Source organism: Falco naumanni, chromosome 13 (genome assembly GCF_017639655.2).
Source record: "Falco naumanni isolate bFalNau1 chromosome 13, bFalNau1.pat, whole genome shotgun sequence".
NCBI lineage: Eukaryota > Metazoa > Chordata > Aves > Falconiformes > Falconidae > Falco > Falco naumanni.
In genome coordinates, this window is record NC_054066.1 from 30136943 (window position 1) to 30160673 (window position 23731).

Below are 23731 nucleotides of genomic sequence, written 5' to 3' on the forward strand. Positions count from 1 at the left end.
ATATTAATTAACCTTAATCATAAGCAGTGAAAAAGTAAACCATTTTCATCCTACTGCAACCAGTATCATACCATTTTCTATAAATAAAATTTTAATGCAAAGAAAAAAGTTTTAGTATTATATCAGGACTAAAACTCATTATTATTTCTACATAGGTAATGGCATCTACCTTAGTTAAGACACAGAGCTGTCTAACAGTTAAAAAGGTTAGAATCAGAGCTCCTTATATCTATTTTTGATGTATTAAACTGACTCACTACTTGGGCAAATCACTTAATCGCCCTCTGTTTCTCAATATAGTCTGTAAACAACTATACAGCTCTACCACCACTTCTCCCCATGATAAAACCCACTGGGCATGAAAATGAAGACTTCTTGAGGTTTCATTTGCAGAGGAATTCTCTGACTTACAGGAATTTTTACAGCAATTTATTCCCCTTGGAGATTAAAAGAACACCACGCAATCAAAAAGTAATCCAACCTTGTACCTTCACATCAGCTTCATTTTTTGCATATTGTTCACTGACAAACACTGTAACATCAACGATGCTGCAAAGCCAGATTTTGGGGCCATACAGGTTACAGACAGGATGAATAGGAAAGCAGCTTTCTGACCTCATGTGCTATTCACAGTCTCCATAGGTGTGTAAGCGACAGCAGTCCCCTTCACAAGCACCTGGAAGGTGGTCTGCCTAAATGTATTTACAGCTTGAACTTCCATACAAAATAAAAACATACATACCTCAGTCATAAACACTTATTCAAACACTGTTTAAAGTGACAGTCAACCAATTCACTGCCACGAGACTGACTCATGTAGCCACTTCCACAATTAAAAAAAAAAGTAACGAAACCTGAACTTCACACAAATACTGCACTATTTGGACAGCTAAACTAAATTGTCTTTCTTGTAGATGAGTGCTTCAACTACATGAGAGGAACGGAAAAAATGTTTTATCTGAAACAAACTTACTACCACTGACTACAAGAATGTAGTCCTAGAGAAAGGAAATGGTTCGTGTCATTGCATAGGCATCTTACATCAACAAAGAGAAAAACACAGTGTGTGCCCCTTGTTTTGGAATTCACCCAGCAGTTGACAACAAGCACCAGCTACATATCTCAGCAAAAAAACTTACCTCAGAGGATGGGAAGACTGTAACTGAACTGGATATTCATCTAGCTTTTAAATACTTTTCTAAGCAGCAGGACTATGACACTGGTTTACAGTGTTAACATCACCATATAAAAATTTTTAAATAATTTATTTTCAACCTCTTCTTATTTTACACAGATAAAAGTGAGTTTGTCTTTACACCAGTTACTGACTACTGCCACAAGAAGACAGACGGCTACTACCTTAGCAGAAGTTCAGAAAAAGATAGACAATGCCTTCTCATCATTGCCTATGGAAGCTGCATTTATTTAACTTTCCCACAGTTCTTTCCCATTTTCACCTTTAATGTCATTTCCCTTCTATTAATTTCATTCAGTCATTCTACACATCTTACTGCATTCCAAGTGTATCAATCACACCAGGCACACGGAAAAGGAATTATCCCAGTGTACAAAACTGTCTTGTTACTGTATTTCAGAAGACATTGGGTCTTCAGAATTTCTCATCTAGTGCAAAATACTGATAGAGCCCCACATGTATTCCCCAGGTTACAGCCATCTTTGAAAATTTTTTGCACGTTAATCACTTTGCATAATACGTCAACATGACTTTTCTCTTTCTAGTTCCATCAACATTTGCAAAATCTTACTTCTGTCTTCTCTTAATGCTAGCTGCATTTTACAGTTGAATATGGTATAATATTTACATTCTTTTTAGTTATGTATCAAAGAAAACTGGATTAACAAGATTTCAAAAAATTTAAGTCAAATGTACTTTTTCTGCTAATTCTATATATAATCACTTACTAGTGCCTTTTGCTATTAGTCCTATGACAAGTTTTCAAGTCACATCATGGCATTCCTATCCCAGTATGATTTTATTTGGAGTGAAGACACTGTAACTGGTAACTAACTAAAACGTGTATACGTACTACCTGCATTTTGCCCACATAAATGAAACAGAGTACAATAAAATAGTATTAGTGCAACACAGGCCTCAGAGGAGCACAGGGAGAATGGGGAACTTCTCATCTACTAACCGGTGCAGGCTGCACTTGAAAGGAAACTCTAAGGAGAGGGCACATGGTCAATACCCTGCTATACAGCCACCAGCTTTGTGGCACTGCCTGTGGGAGCTAAGGTAGACCCACATTCCCTGCACATTTCCATTCAGTTACTAAAGAAATGCAAGGAGGGAAGCAAACTGACAATAGTTCTTGTACTTTCCCAAGAAAACAAGCTACAATTCCTTTACACAGCACTCTTAATATGGGCCATATGCAAGCAATATAATCCCTCTTGCCCTTCTGCATTTTACAGTGTGAAGGGGCTCACCAATATATAAACCTACAGAGACAATAAGTCCTCCAAGTATTTTTTATTTTTTTTTTAAATAAGACAAGTAATTCAATCTGGCATCCACCAGCTCCAGTGTAAGGTAACTGACATCATATCATATCACCACAAACTTTGGAGAAAACAATGGTCTACCAAACTTACTTTCTTAGATTCCCATCATTCAGCCATTGTTTAGTTAGTTATTAAAAATGTTCAACAAATTCCCTCTTGCATACAAAAGGTCAGGTTACCAAAATTCTTGTCTTAAGGAGAGGAATCTCCCATTCACAGGCAATGGTTCATATCAAACATTTGTTCTGCTTGAGCAGTAGGTTCATCAGTTCAATATTTATTTTTTCCTCAGTACTATATTCATTTAACTTTTCCTTTTTAGCTTACAGAAGAAGAGTTCAGCAGGTACAGTCCTAATGTATATACACATATATATTTTTTTAGGGTATAGATCAGATTTTAATTTTTTTTTTACCTTCAAGCCTTCTGCTGGCAGCCTGTAGCCAAATCTAGCAGGTAGATCATCAAAGGTCTGGGTTCCATTTTCAAGATTATACTAAGAGAAATAAATTTTAAAGAAAATTCAGGTTTGCAATGAGAGAAATTGAAAACAAGAAATAAACACCACTGCAAATATTTTAATCTTAAAAAAATATATCAGACATAGGACCTCTTGTGACCATGTCAATAAAACCACAAGATTGCTTCTTCCAGTTGTCTTCCACCCACACGATAACATGCTTATCCAGTTGTTGAAACAAAAATGTTACAGATCTTCTGCTAAATCATCTGTATATTAAATCTTTCTTTTTACTGCCTACAACTCAAATACAGTCATATTTGCAGAAGAGAAACTACAAATCACCCAAAAAAACCCAAAACTGTGATGAGCTGGGTGGGGGTTTTTTTGATGGTGGTGTTCTTTTCAGTTTTTTCACTTTGAACTCACTTGCGCACAGGGAAGAACAGCTTTTAACAGGTGGGTTGCTGTAGGCAAAGAATAGCCTCCATCTATTATCCCTTCTCAATTCCCTGCTACCTATACAGGTTAGCAGCTGTAAACTATCTCTACAGTTTTGTTTTATACCAACAATAAGCTTTCCTTTCAAAACAGAGGAGTACTGTAAAGACTTCAAATCTGTGGAAGCTTTGCTTTCCCTTTTCTTTTTCATCTTTTGTAGCTCTGTGATATACCTAACCAATGCAGAATCCATACAAAAAAGTGCTAATTTTATGTGTGCTAAAATTTTTGTCATTAAAAGTACAAGAAGTTATTTTCCTGCAAAAGTTGTGAAATATACAGTAACTGACTTGAATGCACACCAGTTGATAAGTTTTATTAAATAGTTTAGTGACTCAGAAATATTCGTCTATTCATTGTATCATCCAGTTGTCATACCGAACAGTCAAGTAAGGAGCATGTTTATTTCAGAGGGACAAGATGTCTAACAGCCAGACTCAGACAGGGGAACTCAAACTATAGCTCAAAGAAAAACACTACCGTGATTTAACTCTTTTGAAGGTGCTTCCTCCCCACAAACTTTAATAAAATTGAAGGCAGAAGTAGGAATGGAGCTAGGTTTCAAGTAAGCATTTCTGTTCTGTGTAATCAATCTGCTCCATACAGCCCCTCCTCCTGACCATCCATCCTACCATCACAAAACACAGCTCTGCACCAGTCTGCTGCCTTCCTCCATCCTCACTATTCACTCATCTATCTTCTTCAAAACATCCTTCCCGAGCTTGTGCTGCAGTAAGGTTTCACTAGAATCACTTAGGAAGCTCCAACTTAACCTAGGATTCAGATACAAACCTATTTATTTTTATCTCTGATTTAAAAAATAACCAGTGATGCTTCATATACACGTAACAGCACTTTATACAAACATAATCCTTCATTGGAGGCTGCAACTACATGAGAACACAGAAGCATAACAATATACTTAGAGAACTATGGAAAAGAATTTCTTTCATTGGCAAATTCAAAACTTTGGTTGGAATTTTGCTCCCCCAACAGGCAATTAAACCAGGAAATCTCTCAAGATTATACACTATCTGCATGCCTTCAATTCCATGTGACACAGTGTGCAAACATTCCCTCTTCTGAGTATCTCTTAAGCATTCCACAGCACAGTATAATAAGTTCATCTCTTATTTCCTACTTCAAAAATATTCTTAGACTAGATCTGTAACTTCCCAATATCCAAGAATAAATGACAATTAATATTTAGATAGAAATCACTGTAGAATACCACACAGAGAAGCTTAAATAGAAGAAATTAAACTTCAAAAATGCCTATTTTTTTCCCTTTTTTTGAGGCTGGGGAGGGTTTTTGTTTTGTGGGGGTTTTAAAATATCTTTTCTAAGAGAGGAATTAGCAAGAATGAAAATTAGGGGTTTTTTATGAAAAAAGGAAGCACAAGCTTGATGGGAGATGAAAGGGAGGGGGGAAATCTGGTTTACAGTAGAAAGGCAGTTTAAAATTTAACAATACAATGGTGATGTCAGTTCCATAACAAAGCAATTATCTATCTGCATTGTTTCTTAAATTTTTTATCTACCAAAAAGTAATATAATAGTAACAACCCAAAGTTCCAAATAACATAATTCGGTATTCATCAACCCACATTACCACAAACTTTTAAGTATTTTTGTTTTAACTTTTAGCTTCAGGGGGTTTTCACTGTGTGCCCCTAAATTAATTAATATGGTATTAACAACTCCCCTGGATATCAATGTAACTAGCAGAAACTATAGAGACTACAATACTTAAGTTTAATTATTTCAATGGCTTAAGCTCTGTACTACAGACACATATAACTTCCTCCATAAGGCTACATAATATACAAAATCAGTAATAAATAGCCCAGCAGCAACTTTTACCACTGACCCTATATTGATTATACTGTTTATTAGCCTGATCATTTCAAATTCTACACACCCAAAAATATTATTCCTAACAGCTATTAAAAAATATATCTAGGTGTAACATACAAAAAAACTTTACTGACAAGGCCTCCAGCATGTACATAAACTATACTAGCCACAGAAGATTATTTTACTTTACTTAAATACAGTTACCCTACAAAACGGCATCCATCACCAAAATTTAAATTGCTGTCTAAACCAAATGATCATGGAATTTTTTTTAAGGAGGTTATAACATGCCATAGGGTATACGGTCAGAGTAGAACTTTTTAAATGACTAAGGGAATTCAGTGCTTTCACTGTCATGATACCTGAGCACACATCACCTGTAAGCTCATTTGAAAATTTACAATTTGTTTTTTTAAACTATTAAGGCAATTCCATTCCAAGCAACCTGCTATAACATTTACTGTACTGATTCATTAATAGAATAGTTTAAAAGAAGATTAAGTTTTACAGAGATTTCATCTATGTAGAAAAATATACTTACTGCTAAAATATCTGCCTCCACAGGTAAAAGATTCAGGAAAGCAAACAACTGAACAGTCAAAATAGTGTATATCTGAGTAGCAGACAACATCAGCATTCCTATTGACAACAGCATACTTTATTTAATACCTGCAACAAAAAAAAAAGTAGAGGGTCAAGGCATATACTAGATATTTTCCTCTGTAATTCCACTGGGCTCAATTAATCAATTAAAACTTTTCTTCTAAAGAAGCATGCAAGATTGTATGTTTACTTTTGAGAAACAAGTACTCTTTAATCCACACAATTACTTCAGACATAGAAGTCCCTGTTTCTAAGAGCACATAATCTCCAAGGAAATATATGCATAAAACAAAAATTATGATAGTAGCACTTGAAAAACTTTAGGCAACACACAGCATTGCAAGCAGATAAAGGAATGAACATTCACATGATATTAAACATCCTTAGATGCTCGTAATCAACGCTTTTTTAACATATATCCAAATCAGCAAAATACCTCATGTGCCTAGAGTAATTCTACTAAAAACATTTATTCCCAGTATACGCTTGCAAAACCAGCATGATACCCCCAGGTAACAAACTCAAAGTAGTTCTATCAACTTCAGTGAAAATCACAAGTGCTTGAACGTGAATGTGACTCATGGTCTGGACAGCAGATTTAGTCTCCTGTGAAGTGTGTGCATTTCTGAGACCTCTAAAAAAACCAACACAAGTACTGTGTAAAGTATGATCGCATACATTTCACAAGTTCATGACATTAAAAGGAAGTTAATCCTGCTCTGGTAATAAATTCCCTGGAAATAGGGGAGCACGTTTCCTAACGGCAACTGTTTGAAACCGCCAATTTATCATTAACGAAAATGTGAAGAAAAAAAAAAGTGAGGAGTCTGCTTCGGAGGAAGTAAACCAAACATTTTATCTTTGCCACACAAAGATTTTTTTTAAATGTTTTAAAAACAAAAATTAAGGGCCTGAATGCCCTCCTTGTATGAGCAATGATACCTGCACCCTTACTGAAGTCAGAGTACCATGTTAACCCCAAAACAACCCCAACAACCACACCAAACCACCAACAACATAAAACCCCAACCAAAGAAAAAAAAAACAAACACAAAAAACCCCTGCATGAACAGAACTTTGAACTTCCTCTCAAATTTAACACATGCATTGACTACAATGGTAACAGACTTCATTCTGTAATCTCTCATATCAGAAGTTAACCAATTTACAATTATACATATCTTGAAACCTCAAAATTTGGCCCAACAAATGATAAAACATTTAAATTTTGAATATTTTAATTCTTTCCAGCAAAGACAAAAGCTAGCACTTAAGATAACAATCCACAGCACTGCTCATTTAGAAACTCTAGTATTCTTTGAAACAGGTTACAGATTACTTTCCACTTGCCTTTTGCAAATAATTATTTTTCTGGCACCAGTAAGAGTCCCAGTCTTGACAACAAACATGATGCAGGTTGAAATATCATTTCTATGACTGAAAAAGGCTGTTCCTTAGAATTACAGAATTTACTGGATGTCTGTAAAGAACCATCTTCCTCCATATTTATGACAGGACCCTCCAATTTATGCTCTCACAATCCACAAACACAAACACCACGGTACAAATCTGCCACATTTGCTCAACAGCACATTTAATGTAGTAGTAAGTGGTGTCTCTGCGAAGCTTTAGCCTAAAATGCTCAATACCATGGACATTAAATCCAGTGCAGGTCTTTCAGCTTCTTATACAAACAAGAGGTAACTACATTAATACACACTAGTATGACAGTAAAAAATTCTAGTAGCTAAACTGCAAAATTAAGAATCCAAAATCTGAGGTTGGGTGAGGGAAAGGAACAAGTTTCAGCCTTCCACACAAATGACACCTTTCAGTGCACGCCACACACACTGAATGAAGCAAGGTTCAGTAGGGGAAAAATGAGAAAGTGATTTATTAAACCATATAGCCATTTCTACACATGGAATACAAATACACATTTCTACAAATGGATAAACTGAAGTTGCACAAGTAGCCACAAAAGTAGTATTTCCTCACTTCTGAGTCCCTGAACTTCCATATAAACTGTACCTTTCAATAATTTTTGCACCCCTTAGAAACTTCCTGATTTTTTTAAAGGGATTTAAATTCCTGTAAGGTATACTTTCCACAGCTTTCAGTAATGTAGGGAGTTGACAGCCTTAATTTGCATCGTTGAGAAATGCAATCTGAACTGGAGGAATAGTTTGCTGACAAAGGGATAGAGACTTCCAGAGAGGAAAGATGTGGAACTAGGCAAGAACCCTGGCCAGATGCCCATTTATCTTCTCCCCCATCTCTCATAACCTACATGTAGAGGCTTCTGCCTTGTGTGATCCAACACACACAAAATGCCTCTCTCCACCCCAGGCTCCCCCCCCCCCCCCCCCCCCCCCCCCATTTAAACCAGCATCTGTTTTCTCTACCTCTTCACTGACTTAACCCTTTCTCTTTCTTTTCCTCAAATGTCATATTCTGTCAGTTTTATTAAAACAGAAGTCAGCATCAATGTACAATTTTAAAGTGCTAGTATAACATGTTCTACATCAATTCTGTGCACGAGTCACAAAAATACACTTAATCTATACGAGCATATTATGAGCCTTTATAAGCATACTGACATTGGAGACATTTTCTAAATTTGCATTTTAAAAGAACACATTTTAACTATGTAATAACCTAGACCATTTAATAGCTGCACTTCCATCTACAGAACTTTGGAGGTAACAGCCATAGTTCATTTCTGTGTGCCATGCTCTTACAGTCTGAATGTACTACCCAAGTTCAGTGGAACAGCTACAAGCACACAAGCTGTGAGGGGGAAGAGTCAGTGGGATTCTGCATTATGAGCCACCTAGATGAGGGACCCCTCATCTGCTGGACACGGTCTTAAAAAAGAATGACAGAGAACTCTTCACACAGGAAGTTTATTGCAAAGAAAACTGAGTGAGGTAATACATTTTAGTGCTTAAACAAATAACTTTTTGTTTTTCTGTCAAGAGGACCATCTTAACAACAAAATCTCTCTAGAACAAGGAATAGTAATGGAGAATTACCCTAACTGAGCCTCCTCCCACAACATACTTTCACTTTCTAACTTGGGATGTAGTAAGAGGGGAGCGCACAGTCTGATCATCATTAATTCCCAGAAAACATCTGGCATTAGGAATACTCCAGGAGAATGGTGGCAGTCACTATTAATAAGCAGCAGTCAGGAGGAGCCTCCCCCTGTGTTCTCACTTCTAAATACCTTCCGCTGCATAACCACAACCTAATGCCAAAGATTGGGACCTGTTCTCCACTGACAGGTCATGTCTGACAATTTCTTGTTGTACTGTTACTACAGTCATAATCCAGTCTTAAGACAGACAATGATTAGACATCTACAGAGGAACTGCAGGTTCCCCTCAGGCTTAGTTAGCTATAACATGATTATGTGCAGGCAATCTCTTAAGAACACAGAAGTACCAATTACCATATTCCCCTCATGAAAACTAACACCTAAACGTGACCAAGCTAAAAAAATCCATTCAGAATGCCAAGACATTCAATAAAAACCATGTGACCCACTACACCTCCTACTTCAGGCTACAAAACAAGCAACAATTAAGTGCCATATCCAGCATGAACTCTAATCGCTGAATGTGAAAGAATTGCTTCGTCCACAGACAACTATCTATCTTTAGTGATTCTTCTAGTCTCACAGTAAGAAATTACCTGAAATAACGTAAAATTAAAATAGTGGTAACTTAAAACAAAAGCAAATACACTGGATCCAGTATTGCTGTAATAGTTAAAGTAATTTAGGGACAAGTTTTATAAGTAGATAGTACGTGCTTAGTAATATTATCAGAATATCTGGATCTCCTCTAATTTCTTCTATTGAAGGAATCAGAAATAATTCATAAACAATTAAACTCAATTAGGTAACCCAAGTTGTTTGTATGACTACGTATGAAAACCTCCAAGCTGAGGCTTCTCATTTAAATGGTTCCATGTGGATTTGTTTTCATTTGACCATAGGTATTTCATTCTGAGAATTGTAACCTCGCAGACTTACATCAAGAAATCACAGCCAAAACTACTATGCTCTCTTTCAGGATCAAGACACACCTAAGAATTCCCGTCTTCCTGTCCCATCCTTCATGGGTTTTTTAAGCAGAAAGCATTGTCCCATCATCTGATGTCCTCAACTTTAATTAAATACTGGAGAGTTAGAATTCATTTAAACTGACGCAAACGTGAAGATAATTAAAAATTGTTATTACTAATGGGAGGAAACAGCTGAAACTTTCAAGAACAGTTCTCATGATTCTGACTTAGTCATTCAGACATATGATGCTTTGTGAAACTTCCAACTGGTTAGCAGAACATAAGTTACAGTCAAAGGAACCTGTAAAGAATTATGAAATTCATGGGGGTTTTATCTCTAAATTAAGATTCACCAGTTTCTCTCATCAGCCTGCCCTAACAAAGAGGATGTCAGTGAAACTGGAAGGATAAAGAACAATCGTTCAAATAACACAATCACTTTTACTATGACAGAAGCAGCAATATGTTTGAAACTATCGCATTGTTTTAACCAACACGATAAATTCAGCACGTACAACACAGAGAAAGAATTAAAATAGGATTGAGCAAGGTTAGAAAATAGCACAATTAAAGTTGTCCTTGAACCAACACGTATGCACTTGCAAACACCACGCAGTCTTCCCTGTCAAGGATTTACATATATACGGATTCTTCTGGACCCCAGAACTATTGCCTCAAATGTAAGCAAAAAAAGCCTTACAATTTCTGAAATTCCATGGCTCATTTGTGGACAACACTGTCAATTGAACAAGGCAGCTTAAGAGCACACAGAAATTCAGATGTATGTAATTAAAGACCATACTGTAAACCACACAAAAAAGTTAAACTTGACTCTCCATTGATCTTCAGTACCTTACACCTAGTTTTCCAGTGTGAACAGACACATTTCTCCTTTGGATGGTTTGAAAGTTGTTTGTTGTTTTTTTTTTTTCAGTTCCCACTAGAACTCACAAAACAAACTAAGCCTGTGGAGCTACATCCCTCTGTCACAGGACTGAACAGGATCACCACTTCAGAACTGAGAAAGGGAAAGTGTGGGGCATGCTGGATCACAGCATAGCCATAAGCAGCAAGGCAACTGTGAAGTAAATACACTAATTTGGGATGCATCAGACAAGGTATTGCCCTTGAAAATAAGGCAGCAGTACTATCATTGTATGTACAACAGAAAATATGTTGCCAAGTACACTTTCAAAGAAAAATATCCCTTCTCACTCAAAAATAAGGATGACTAAATAAGCTCCATACAGAACTGACATAACACAATAGATGCATCTATCTGCTGTATTAGACATTAAGAACACCTTGCTTACCTCTTAATGTATTAAGAGTATTGTTTGCATTAATAATCAGGGGTTATGAAACACAGTGGGTTTTTTTAACACCAATACACTGACTCCCAGACTAGAAGAGGCAACTTCAGTAGAAAACATTCTTCTGGATACAGCCTCTGCATCCTATGAAAGATAACTAACCCATTTCACACTTGCCAAAATGAACAAGCCTTGGGAGCACGCTTAAGACAGTTGTCATGAAGAAATTACACGGCTTGGGACACAGATATGAACATTCAGAGCTTCTGGCAACTAGCCACAAACCAAGCTCCACAAAGTCTATGCAAATATCTCAATTAGCTTTAAACATATTTCATACTGGAAGACAACACAAAGCAATTCCTCATCCACACGCTTACGCTCATACTTCAACAGTCTCAAGAAAACAGCTCCTTCCCCTCACATTGGTGAAAAAAACCTGAATGTATTAAAAAAATTTAAATTCCATTTTAGTGCCAAATAGAATTGCAGTACTTACAGCAATCACAAAAAAAAATCATATAAACATAAACTCTGTCCTGCCACAAACTTGGTGACAACATTATAAATATTCTGGTAGATTAGGCTGTACCTTCCAACATTGCACAAGCACAGAATGAACAAAAATTACACAGATAATATCAATAGTTTTCAAACGTATCCCCAAAAGCCCCCATGTTTCAGCTTTTTGCAGTCTGATGTCATCATATCATCGCTGACCCGAATCTCCACCCAAGACCTACCCACAGAACTGAAAACTAATGTGCACAAAGAAAGTTCATCATTCAGGTCCGATAAGATGGGAGAACTACTCCTCTCATATTTTGTTTTCATTTTTTTTAGTAGCAATTTGGTTGTCAGCAAGCCAGGCTCCGTGCTACTCATTATCTTCCAACCATAACCAGTATGGGATATAATCAGTGCAGAGCCAGCCTCAAAGAAACCACGCACCGGGCAGCGCAGTGAAATGCCAGAGCGAGGGTTCAGCTTCCACCAGCCTAGAAGCGATGCTGCGGGAGAGCCCCACCGTCCTCCCCTCCCTTCCTCCGAGGAAGACCTTGGACGCCGGCTGCAGCGACGGCCCGCGGAGCAAGGAAGGAGGCAGGCAGGTAGACCGCGTCCAGGCCGGCCCTAGCTCCGCCTGAGCCGCACGGACGGGCGGCCCCGCCTCGCCCCTCCAAGGGTGGAGGCGAATAAGCGCTGCGCAACGGAGCGACAGGCCCAGTAATTCCTTGACCGCCACGAAGCCACGGCGCCCAGCAGCTGGAAAGAAACCCAAAGGGTCCCGGCGACCGCGCCCCCGCCCAGCGGCCCCCACCCCAACGGCCCTCACCTGCGGGCCCGGCACAGGGCCCGGCGCGGGTAGCCGAGGGCCGCGCCTAGGCCGACTCCATGGCGCGCTCCGTCCCCTCAGCGGCCGCGGCGGAAATCCCGCCCCGCCGCCGCTCGGAGAGAGGCTCCGGCCCGGGGCAGGCCATTGCTCGCCCGAGCTGCCACTCAGCCGCCGACGCGTGACGTGGGGCGGGCTTCGCGGGCGAGCGGCCCCGCCTACGGGGTGCGGGGAGGTGCTGCCGCTGCGGCTGCCAGGGGCCGCGCGCCGCGGCTGGGCCGGAGCGGGGCAGGGCGGGGCGGAGCGGAGCGGGGCCGGCCGGCCCCTCCCCCGCCTCCTAGGCCGCCTCAGCAGCCTCGGCAGGCGGCGGGTTCTTGGGGAACGGTTGGGGTGCAGCTGCGTATTTTGTCGCGGCTTTCCGATACTGGCGCTCGGCGCGGCGCGGTCTCTCAGCCCATCGAGTGCGGCGGAAACGCGGCTTGGGGAAAGTTTGCCGTCGCCTGCGAGCTCGGGTTTAGCGTAAGGCAGAGCGGGCGGCGCCGCCGGGGTACGTGGGGAAGAAGGTAACTGGGGTCAGCTCGGGCCCGCCCCGCCGCCGCCTCCCTGCCGTCACCTCAGTACGGAGCCTACTGAGGCGCGGCCTGTGTGCTCTGCCGCCGTTCGCCCCCGCAGCCACCTCCCGCCCGCGCCGCGGCCCTGGCGGAAGCCCAGCACACTGTGCAACCAGAGCGTCGAGTCCTGGCAGTCTGGGAGGCAAGGAGGGGTCTACCCCTCCCACTAACTTTAGCCCAACTCTGTGTTTAAAGCGACCAAAATCAAACAAAAAACCACACTTGAGAAATGTAAGTTAGGCATGAAAAGTAAACGGGACACGGGACGGGAGGAGGAGGGAAAAGGAAGGTAGTGGGGTAAGGGTCGGTCTCTTTTCCCAGGTGACAAGCGGTAGGACAGGAGGAAATGGCCTAATGTTTTGCCAAGGGAGGTTTAACCTGGATATTAGGAAAGATTTCTTCACCAAAAGGGTTGCTAAGCATTGGAACAGGCTGCCCAGGGAGGTGGTGGAGTCACCATCCCAGGAGGGATTTAACAGACGTGTAGACGTGGCCCTTAGGGACACGGGTTAGCGGTGGGCTTGGCAGTGCTGGGTTAACGATTGGACTTGATGGTCTTAAAGGTCTTTTCCAACCTAAATGATTCGACAATTCTGTGATAATGAATGTACTTGCTATATTATGCCATTTACCACTTTCGTAACCTTCAGGGGTTGACAGTATCTCATACTTAAGCAAATAGTGAGCGAAAGTCCTTTTCCTTCAATGTGAGGTATGCCTTGCTTTTAACAATATTTATGTAAAAAAATCATGTAGCCTTTCTCTGAAGTTTACTTCTACACCAATGTGTGTCTTCCTTTAAATACTCTTTTCCTTCAGGAGACAGTGCCTACATGTAATTCTACCAGGGTATGTATATGTGTTAGGAATTTCTAGGGCTGAAGGATGTATAATCCTAAACAGCAAAGCCAAAGTATTGGCCAAGAGAAGAGACAACAGAATTGATCTCTTGTTTTGGAGTCACTTGATCTGAAATATGAGTAGAAGATGGCAGTCTCCTGCAAAAAACTTAATAGTGATCCACCAAACTTTGGTACTTGCATAGAGATTCCTTGTATATCTTGGTAAACAAATACAAAGATTACATCCATTAGGATCTCCGTTATTGCCATGAAGGAATTGATCTTTGTAAAAACCTATTTTGATAGTTTGTCAATTAATGAGAGGTCCCACTCACTTTCAAATACTGGCTTTGGTCTGCCAACGTAGGTTGCATTTGATTGCGGCTGTAAAAGGTTGAGAGATGAGGTTGAGACCTGCCTGAGCAGAGTTGCTAGGGAGAATACTCTGAACCTCCATTTTATTTATGGTAGCTTTAAAAGGAGTATCTTCTAGAACATCTATCTTTACTTGCCACTGAACCGAAGACAGCAGGAAAATGTGTGATTTACTATAGGCTTTCCAAACACAGTTCCCTGGTTCTTTTTCAAAATACAAATATCCATGAGTCTTACTGTAATTCAAAGATGATCTGTCACCATAAAGCATCCTTCAGACCAGAAATGAGAAACTAAATGGAGAGTAAAAAATGATGCATTAATAACTGCAAGGAATAGTAATCATAAAAACAGACCATGTTAGAAGTGCTAAAACCAAATTTTATTCTTACTAGCAAGGGAGTTATGTTACACAATCAGTTTTTCTTCTGGAAATTGTAATATATTCTATGGCAGGGGTTAAATGCACTTTGGAAAATGGGAGAGGATGTCTTGAAATCAGAATTGCCAATGTAGTGAGAGGACTGCTGTGCTCATTATATGTAAGCTTACCTAAACCACCCAGGTCTGTCTGCACTCTTAAAACTTTTTAGTTCAAGTCCTAGAAATGGTCTAATTATAGTAGCATGGACTATCGTACTGGTTAATTTATTCTGCAGTATACATAAGTTTCTCCTCACTTTGGTATTCCCATCTGTAATTGGAGGTCATATTCTTTCTTACTTCAGAGTTGCAATATTTTAAGATCTTGTGTGCTTCTCAGGTGGAAAGTGTTATGAAGGCAGAGTATAATCTTTTAGGGGCTGATGCTGGGTAAGAGAGGAACTGTTGGCAGGACACTGAAAATTGCTAAGGTAAATCAAATCATCAGCTGAGCAGAGGTCCTGAGCAGGGGTCAAAATTGGCAAAGGACAGAAGGAATTCAGATGAATGACTGAAATCTGGAAGAGCTGGGTGAGTTGGCAACTGAGAAGGGCAGTTAGTTTCTGAACTGTTTGGGGTTTAGGGTGTTTGGGGTTGGTGTTTGGTTTTGGGTTTTTTTTTTTGCTTTGATTCAGCTTCTGGTTACACCAACCAGAAGCTGGTTTAATCTGAAATAAAGACTCTTTAATTATTGTTCAGCAGTACCAGTGAATAGCCTAGCCTGAGTGAAGTAGAGGGTAGATTTAGATGCGATATTAGGAAGAAATTCTGTGCTGTGGGGGTGGGAGGCGCTGGCCCAGGCTGCCCAGAGCAGCTGTGGGTGCCCCGTCCCTGGCAGGGCTCAAGGCCAGGCTGGACGGGGCTCTGGGCAACCTGGGCTGGGGGGAGGTGGCCCTGCCCGGGGCAGGGGGCTGGAGCTAGGTGGGCTTTAAGGGCCTTGCCAACCCAAACTGTTCTGTGATTCTCTGAGTAATACTTTTCCAAGTTCAGGTAGAGGCACCAAGTGAAGAATACAAAAATCTATGTTGTAGCTTGGAAACAATATGACAAGGACTGTCTGCAGAATGCACAGGTCAGATATATAGAAGGACTTGACAAATAAGGTTATTTGGATGAGCTCATGAAAAACTGTGCTGCTTTGGGGGTGAACATCTGCTGGAAGGTCATGCTTGAAATCAAAAAACTAGAAACAAAAATATGCAATCCTAGTACACCACCAGAAGTTGTTTGAATTTGTGAGGATGACTAAGAAATTACATTCCCTTCACACTGATTCACAATCATTACCTCAGCTTTCTCCTTTATGATTTTAAGAAGTAATGTCAAGCTATCTACTAAAATTTTCAAAGAACACGTGCTGAAGTATTACATTTAATATGTCAGTCTCTGATACCTGTGCGTGTAATATTGGACTTGCTCCTGGAAAGCATTGGAGCTGAGTAAGGAAATGGTTGGGAATGAATCCATAGTATATTTTCAGATCTTTCCATAGCAGTAGGTCTTGGTCCTGAGATCTATTGAGCATCATTAAGTAGAGCACTCAGCAGCATGGGTGAATGTTTAAAGCAGGGTGGGGTGGAGGGGGAATGGAAATGCTGGACAAACTTAGCGAGACCAGACTATTTTAGGTTGTTAGCTTCTCATGAGAAACTCATGGTAAGAACCCTGGCCCCAGTGACCTTGCAGAAACTTGTACCATACCCATTTCCCAGCCATAAAATTGCAAAAATTTCCTGTAGATGCAACTGTGGTCATGTATGAGTTTAGAAATTGGACATATAATGGCACCGGAACGTGCCTATTGGCAGGTGCATTTCGTCTAGATACGTGGGATAGCTGGGAAGAGCTCCTGACCGCCCTTCCCGTGGAAGAGCACAGCGTGACCTGAGGAAAGGCCGGTGCTGCCGTCTGGTAACCCAGTACGGTAAAACATTCTTCTATGCACGTTTTCCAAACGCTATTCTGTCCTAATACAAAGCCTTCAAAAAATGACCTGCCTTCCTTTTTAACAAAACGAACTATACCCTGAAAGAGAAAAAAGATTCACGAGAAGTTACGCATGTTTTCAGTAATACAGAACCTTGTCCTTTTGTCTTGGCGGGGCTCTGTTTAGCGTGGTAGGGGTGCGGCCTTCAGCGGGGGGACAGCACCGCCGTGGCTAGAGGCGCTGTCGCCGCGGCGGTGTCCGTTTGCTGCAGGCGGGCCGGTCCGGGCGGAGCGGTCTGTAGCGGGGCAATGCCGTGGCCAGTGCCTTAGGGGCGGCTTCCCGAGCCGGTAGCGTACCCGCTTCCGACAGAGCGGCGGCTCGTGCGCGGCGGGCTGCCCGCCCCGCCCCCTGCGCCGCCCCGCCCCCCTGCGCCGCCCCGCCCCCTGCGCCGCCCCGCCCCCTGCGCCGCCCCGCCCCCTGCGCCGCCCCGCCCCCTGCGCCGCCCCGCCCCCTGCGCCGCCTCCGAGCCGGCAGGGGGCGCGCCTCGCTCCGGTCCCCGGCGGGAGCGCGCAGGCGCGGCGCGGCGCTGTCGGTGCGGGGATGCTGCTGGTGCTGTCGGCGGAGCAGCGGGCGCACCTGGGCTGTTTGCCGCGGGCGGGCGCCGCAGGTTCGGCGGCCGCGAGTCTGGCCCGCCCGGGGCCCTCGGGGGCGGGGGGGGCCGGGCCGGGCGGTGGTGCGGGGCCGGGCCGGGCCTGGCCTGGCCTGGCCTGGCCTGGCCTGCAGCGCTTTCCTCTCCTCTCGTTTCAGCCGTCGGCGAGCTGGGGCGCCTGGCGGTGGAGCTTCTGCGGCGGGGCGCGGCGCCGCGGGCCTGCGAGGCAGCCGCCAGTAAGAGCCGCGGGCGCCGTGCGGAGCGGGGGGCGTCGCCCCGCCGGGGGCCCGGGGCGCGGCCTCGGCCGTGCGGGGCTGCCGCGGGAGCAGGAGGGGTGGCCGCGGGGTTCGCCAGCGGCTGCCGCCCGCACCCGTGTCCCGGGGCGCCAACGCGCGGGTCGCTCTGTACCGGCGGCGAGGAGCGGGTTTGGGGCTTCGCGGGATCTGTTGTTTCGGTTGTTTGCTTCGGGTAGGGGAGCTAACTTGCTGTTTGATCCCGTGGCGCTATTTGAAGGGTGCACAACCCTCGACTGTTTTTTTGTTTGTTTTTTCCTTTTCGGTGCGTATTTTGCAAGTTAGCTTTTGTTCAATCTGCAGGTTTGAGTATTGTTGCCATGGTGGCTTCATAGGGAAATAAAAGGTATTTTGTGCTTTTTTTAAAGGAAAACTGAACGTTGGAGTTGACACTGTTCAGCGTGTGGTAGAGGGACTAACATACCTTCTTACTGAAAGCTGCAAGCTCATGGTGAGGATGCTTTTGTGTAATGAGAATTCCGCGATGCGCTCAAGAGATGTCTTTTAAACACTTAATAGCTCTGAAAATACTGATGAGTAGGGAAAACCTAGTTCAAAGGTGTGATGATGTGTACTCTTTTCATTTTAAAGAGAGGTGTCTCTTACACTGTTCTCTGATTGAAACACTGCATCTGTGTGAATGGTTCTGGAATTTGTATTCAGTGTCTGGAGCTAAAACTCGACATTTTAATGGCATGTTGCAAGAACATGTGTTAATTTAGTCCGTGTAGAGAAGCATACAGCAGGGTTAAGCTCCATCTAAATAACAAAACTTGAGTGAAGATCTTGTTGTTCAGCTGCTCTGCAGGGTGCATACTGTACTAACCTACCCTCTTAAGTACTCCTTATGTTTGTCTGACACAGTAGGTTGGAGAGCTTTTTCAGCTCTGGACATCAGAAGTTTGGGCAGGTGTAAGCAGGTATTGAAAGGATAATAGATAATTACTGTTTCCATTGGGAAGACTTTTTACTGTTGATATAGTGGAATATTTGAACAATGGAGAAGGGATACAGAGAGAAGTAATTCAAAGTTAAACACAAGCGGGCATTGTTTTGAAGAGCAGGTGGGGAAGGGACTGAAATACTGCAGAATCTTCCATTGAGGTAAGGTGGCTTGACTGACAGATAAATTACAGTGTATTGTGGTAGGGTATTGTTGATCAGAGAATGTGTTACAGTATGAATGCATTGTAAATTGTAATTGTATTATAAGGCCTTAATTGTTATGTCTAGATTTCGGAGATAGACTTCCAAGATTCCATTCACGTGCTGGGATTCTCCGATGAATTGAATAAATCACTGCTGCAGCTGTACCTTGACAACAGGAGAGAGATCAGAAGCATTCTTGGTGAGCTGGCCCCAAAGCTCCCCAGCTACCACAGTCTTGAATGGAGACTGGATGTGCAGGTAACTTCTGCTGTTTTCAGTGTTCTGTATTTTACTTTATATTTTTTTAGCATCATTAACAACTACTAAACAATGAATTTATGTTCTTTCAAAGTCATTGAGTCAGCAGTTTTTCACGTATTTCAAACTGACATAGTTCTGTTACCGCATCAAAGATAGCTAGCTATGAAATGAACAGAGTATGTGAAGATGCAAAGTATTTGTTGCTTTATAAAAATGGAATTCATAGCTCCACGTTGTTTTAAAAATGTTAGCGTATACTAAATATATCCAGTCTTAATTACCACCTAATTTTTCAGAAATATTAAGAAAACATCGATTAAAGTGGATTAGTGTTGCTTAATGATAAAGCTAATAGACTGTGTATGTCTTTAATGTAGGTGAAGAGAATTTTTAAAACAGTCCTCCAAGCAGGTCCTGCAAACCTGTTGTGAATTGTAAATACGAAAGCTGATAACTATCTCTTTCTTTGTTTCCTGATTCCTGTTTCATCTGACCTGCTCATGCAGCTTGCAAGCAGAAGTTTGAGACAACAGATTAAGCCTGCTGTGACTCTAAAGCTGCATCTTAATCAGAATGAAGATTACACTGCCCAGGTGTTGCAAACTGACCCTTCTACCCTCCTCCACCTAATTCAGCAGCTGGAACAAGCATTGGGGGAAATGAAGACAAACCATTGCAGGAGAATAGTGCGCAACATGAAATAGTATTGATTCGTGGCTGTTGTGAAGCAACTAAAAACAATGTTCACAAACACGTTTTGAGGAAAAATAAACATCTGGATCAGATGAGATACTCTCCTGTGCCAGGATCTCAAGCTAGTAATTGATTACAGGCTGAATGTCCTGTGATGCTACTTATGCACCTGCCTGATATGGTAGTTGGTTTTGATTTGCTTGCAAATGCAGACATTCACCATGCTATGCTGAGAATTTCTTTAGCTCCAAGTTAGAATAGTTCTACTTGAAGAGCTTTCCTACATTAAGTAGAGCTGTCTCAATATTGTATGGTGCTGCATATTTATTTTTATCTTTATCAAGTAGTTTCTTCCCTTGGTTTTGCTTCTCTTTTGAAAATAAAAAAAAAAAAACCCACGAAAACCAACCTATACTGGTGGGAATGATACTTTACAGGAATGTTTCTTCCATTCATACTTGTGTATGTGTAAGGGCACATGTCACGCTGCTGCCCTCTTCCTCCAAAGGATTCGATCAGTGCAGAGGCTGGGTGTTGTGGTGCTTTTCTACCCTTCTTATGCAGTGAAAGTATAATGAAGCTAACACTGCCATTTTAGTGCAGCTAGCTATAACCCCCACGAGGCAGTCTTCTGCTTTCTGCAGGGAGCAGTCGCTGTGGAAAACCCAGTGGCCTAAGCCTGAGTTAGCATACTGATTATATGTAAAGGTGATCTGAAAAATTGCAGAAGTAAAACCATGGGCTAGGAGGAAGATTAAGAACAGTGCTAACTTCTGCTAAATCTGATCTTGCTGTTGTGATGCAACAATTTTTATTCCCATTCAGATGATGTGCTCATAAAGGAAAGACTAGCCAAGTGTTGCAACATAAATGATGCTTTTCTGTTGTCTTACAAAGGTTATGTCAAAAGTCTCTTCCTGATTGTATTCTAATGCAATATTTTGTAGCTTTCATGACTAAGGTTAAATAGTTTTACTAATGTTCTACCATCACTAGTGGAGGGGGTGTGTTGTAAAGCCCTTGAAGTGTATTGGAGAGGCAAGAGAGAACCATAACACCTACAGATCTGGCAGTAACTGTATTAGCTGTTTTTCACGGCAGCACCATAAATTTTGGTATTAGTTGGGTCTCTACATTCACAAATGCATTATTTTCTTACTGTTATGAATCTTTGTATCTTTGAGAAGGTACCATTTTGAATGAAAGCTGCATGGAAGAAGTGCTTTAATCAGTAACGCTTAATACCACTTTTAAAAAGTTAGTTTTCTGGAATGTGGAGTTGCTTATTCTATAATTGGTCTATGTAGTGTGGTAATGGTGTGAATAAACTTGATTTCTTCTTCCATCTATGAATCGGCAGTGTGTTTCATGGACCACCAATATGTGGTGACTTTTTTTTTCCCCATAAAATCATAGCATTTTTTTTCACATACAGTATGTGGTAATTAAATGTGGTCAAATGTTACTACTTGGGATGTCTGATTAATATTTTTTTTTATGTAATTGACCAATGTTTTCAGGTGAAACACAAGAACAGCCTATATGTAGGCCAATTTTTTTCTCTTCATTCCATCTCCTGCCTGTAGCCATAGTCTAGAACTCATGGCAGCAAACTAGAAGGTTTTGATACAAGTCCTAGAAGCTTTTTGTGTCTCATCTCACTGCTGCCCTATGAATCTGAACATCTCACTGCTGCCCTGTGAATCTGAATTTAAGCTTTCTCTTAAACTTTTTCAAAAAAGAGAATCAGCTGCTGTAGAGGTAGTTGATATGGTGGTCAGTGCTAGCAACTTAATGTGTGTCACACCCTGAAGTGTGTGCTAGAAGAGAAGGAGGGGGCTTCCCTCAGTGATCATGAGTAGAATGGACAGTTCAAAGCAGATCTTGTGAATGCAGAATGTCATTAGAAAGCCTGCATATTCCTGCCCTGCTCTTCCTGCCCCTTTTCTTTTAAGCTTACTACAGTAGTGTAGAAGTAAAAATTGCAGCACTGAATGGTCTTGTTTCATCTAACAAAAATTACCTGAATGGGGCAGGGTTAAACTCTGAAGCTGGGTGAAATTTATAGAGAACTGCAAACTGCGGTAGTGATCCATGAACAGACTTGAGGAGAAAGGTAAGGAGAGAGGTCCTTTACACCAAGCATGTTGCTTTTGAATGGTACCTTTCGGTTTGTTCTGGGGAGGAGTACTGAGCCTGGAAGGGCAGCTTCTCAGCAGCTGGGGCTTTTAGCTTAATCATCAGAAAGGTGGATTTGCCTGTATGTGAGGTTGGAACAGGTCTTTCTACAGCTCTGCAAATACCCCTGGCCGCACAGCACATGCGACAGCTGCCACAACAGGAGTACTGATGTGCAGACAGAGCAGAACTGCATCTAAACCGTGGTGATCAGCGTGAGTGCACAGCAAATGACGCTTGATGATGATGCAGCCATGCTGTGGTGAGTTACCAGTGTTGGAATTGCCTGTTTTGCAGGGCAGTTGAAGGTGCACAGTGAAAAAGCATCTACTTCCATAACCCATAGATAGCGGTGAAATAATTCAATTGTGGATCTGGATTTTTTCAGTTTTAATATAAATTCTGTCCAAAAAATAAAGGTGATACAAAGTTGTCTTTTCTTTTTTTACTTGTTTACTCTTGTGAACTTGCAATTGCTTTATAGAAACCCTTGAACAAGATACAGCAAGTACAAAGCATTATTCACAAGCTATTAAAAAAAAAAAGAAATATGTAACATTGCCACTTGTAACCCATTTTCTTTTTAATAGGCTTTTTAAAATTTGCTCTGGTATCTAGCCTTTAAAAGCAAAGTTGAATTTGAGGCTATTTCTGTACTTTTTGGTTTGGTTTTGATTGATTTGGTTTTTTTTCTTGCAAGTCTAGAAGAACTGATGATTTTAATAACACAAAAAAGTAACTCTCAATTTACCTCTTAAAAAGTTCAGTAACTTACTTTTCAAAGTGACCAATCAAATTCGATTTGTAGGCAGTGCAACATATTAATCTTTTACAGATCTCAATTCTGAATAATCTGTGAGGAACTTGAATGTGTTACTATTTCATCTTTAGAGATCTATTAAGTGTGGAACATGATCTGTTACCCTCTGTGCAGAACTTCCATATGTTTTGTGTTACTGCAAATTTAACTTTGTTTTGCAGAACTGCCCTTCCTGTATGTGTCAAGTAACTTCTGGTTTTATGGAGCAAGCAACTTGTGAATGGCTCCTTGGCACCTTTCTGATAGACCACTAAATCCAGGCACACTTCATGCCAGTGCAGAGTGCAAGTGCATAGAACAATCCAATTCATTTAAGCATAAACTAGATTATTTTCTTAAAAGCAATTAGGCTCAGCCCTTCGCTATATGCTTCTCAACAGATAGGTATCCTGGTTTATTTTTTCCTGGTCTAAACAGCAGAGGGCAGAGAGTTTTATTTTTATAATCTACAAAGCCTAAGTTTTGCTATACCATTATTTTCACTGTTTGTCTTCCGATAAGAATTGTTCATAGTCTCATGACAGCCTGGAATGTGTTTCACCTTGTATTTTCCAAATTTGTGATCAATTTTAAACTGAAAACAACAAAATTTCCAGTTTTCAACCACTGTAAACCATTGCTTATTGATTCTGCTAATGACTTTACTAAGCCACTTAGCAAAGAACGCAATATGACCCAATTCTTAAAACTTTTAAAACTCATAAAACAGGATAATGTAATTGGTTTGGTGGTGTAAAATGATAATATTTTAAGTACTGAGTAAACTCAAGAAGCAATGCTTTTCTTCCTCCTGTTTTGTTTTGGGTTTTAAATGAACTCCATATGATCACTGTCCATTTTGTAATATCG

At 41.3% G+C, this 23731-nt stretch overlaps 2 protein-coding genes across 5 annotated transcripts in view; one reads left to right on the forward strand and one right to left on the reverse strand.

Moving 5' to 3' along the window:
* RNF13 (ring finger protein 13) overlaps window positions 1–12791 on the reverse strand; it is a 44418-nt gene extending 31627 nt beyond the window's left edge. For 2 of the 3 annotated variants that reach the window (XM_040612583.1, XM_040612582.1), the window contains exons 1-3: window positions 12665–12790; window positions 5886–6013; window positions 2942–3022 (exon numbers count right to left, since the gene is read on the reverse strand). In XM_040612583.1, the coding sequence (XP_040468517.1) occupies window positions 2942–3022; window positions 5886–5999 (195 nt within the window). In that variant the 5' untranslated portion in view covers window positions 6000–6013; window positions 12665–12790. Of the gene's footprint in view, window positions 1–2941; window positions 3023–5885; window positions 6014–12664 lie in introns of all 3 variants that reach the window. The other variant, XM_040612584.1, reaches the window with a different exon arrangement.
* A 4612-nt stretch (window positions 12792–17403) lies between these two features.
* COMMD2 (COMM domain containing 2) lies at window positions 17404–21229 on the forward strand. Of its 2 annotated transcripts, XM_040613657.1 has the most exons (5): window positions 17404–17506; window positions 17647–17724; window positions 18150–18232; window positions 19015–19188; window positions 19698–21229. In XM_040613657.1, exons 1-5 carry the CDS (start codon window positions 17440–17442, stop codon window positions 19893–19895), a joined length of 600 nt encoding a protein of 199 aa, XP_040469591.1. In that variant the 5' UTR covers window positions 17404–17439; the 3' UTR covers window positions 19896–21229. The 2 variants fall into 2 exon arrangements, with proteins under 2 accessions (XP_040469591.1, XP_040469592.1); XM_040613658.1 differs by lacking the exon at window positions 17647–17724.
* The last annotated feature ends 2502 nt before the right edge of the window (window positions 21230–23731 follow it).

Bases quoted from the DNA above. Each gene is read 5' to 3' on its own strand.
- COMMD2 (XM_040613657.1), top strand. From the start codon at position 17,440: ATGCTGCTGGTGCTGTCGGCGGAGCAGCGGGCGCACCTGGGCTGTTTG. The intron at 17,507-17,646 runs GTTCGGCGGCCG...CTCTCGTTTCAG, and splicing joins GCCGCGGGCGGGCGCCGCAG to CCGTCGGCGAGCTGGGGCGC. The intron at 19,189-19,697 runs GTAACTTCTGCT...CTGCTCATGCAG, and splicing joins AATGGAGACTGGATGTGCAG to CTTGCAAGCAGAAGTTTGAG.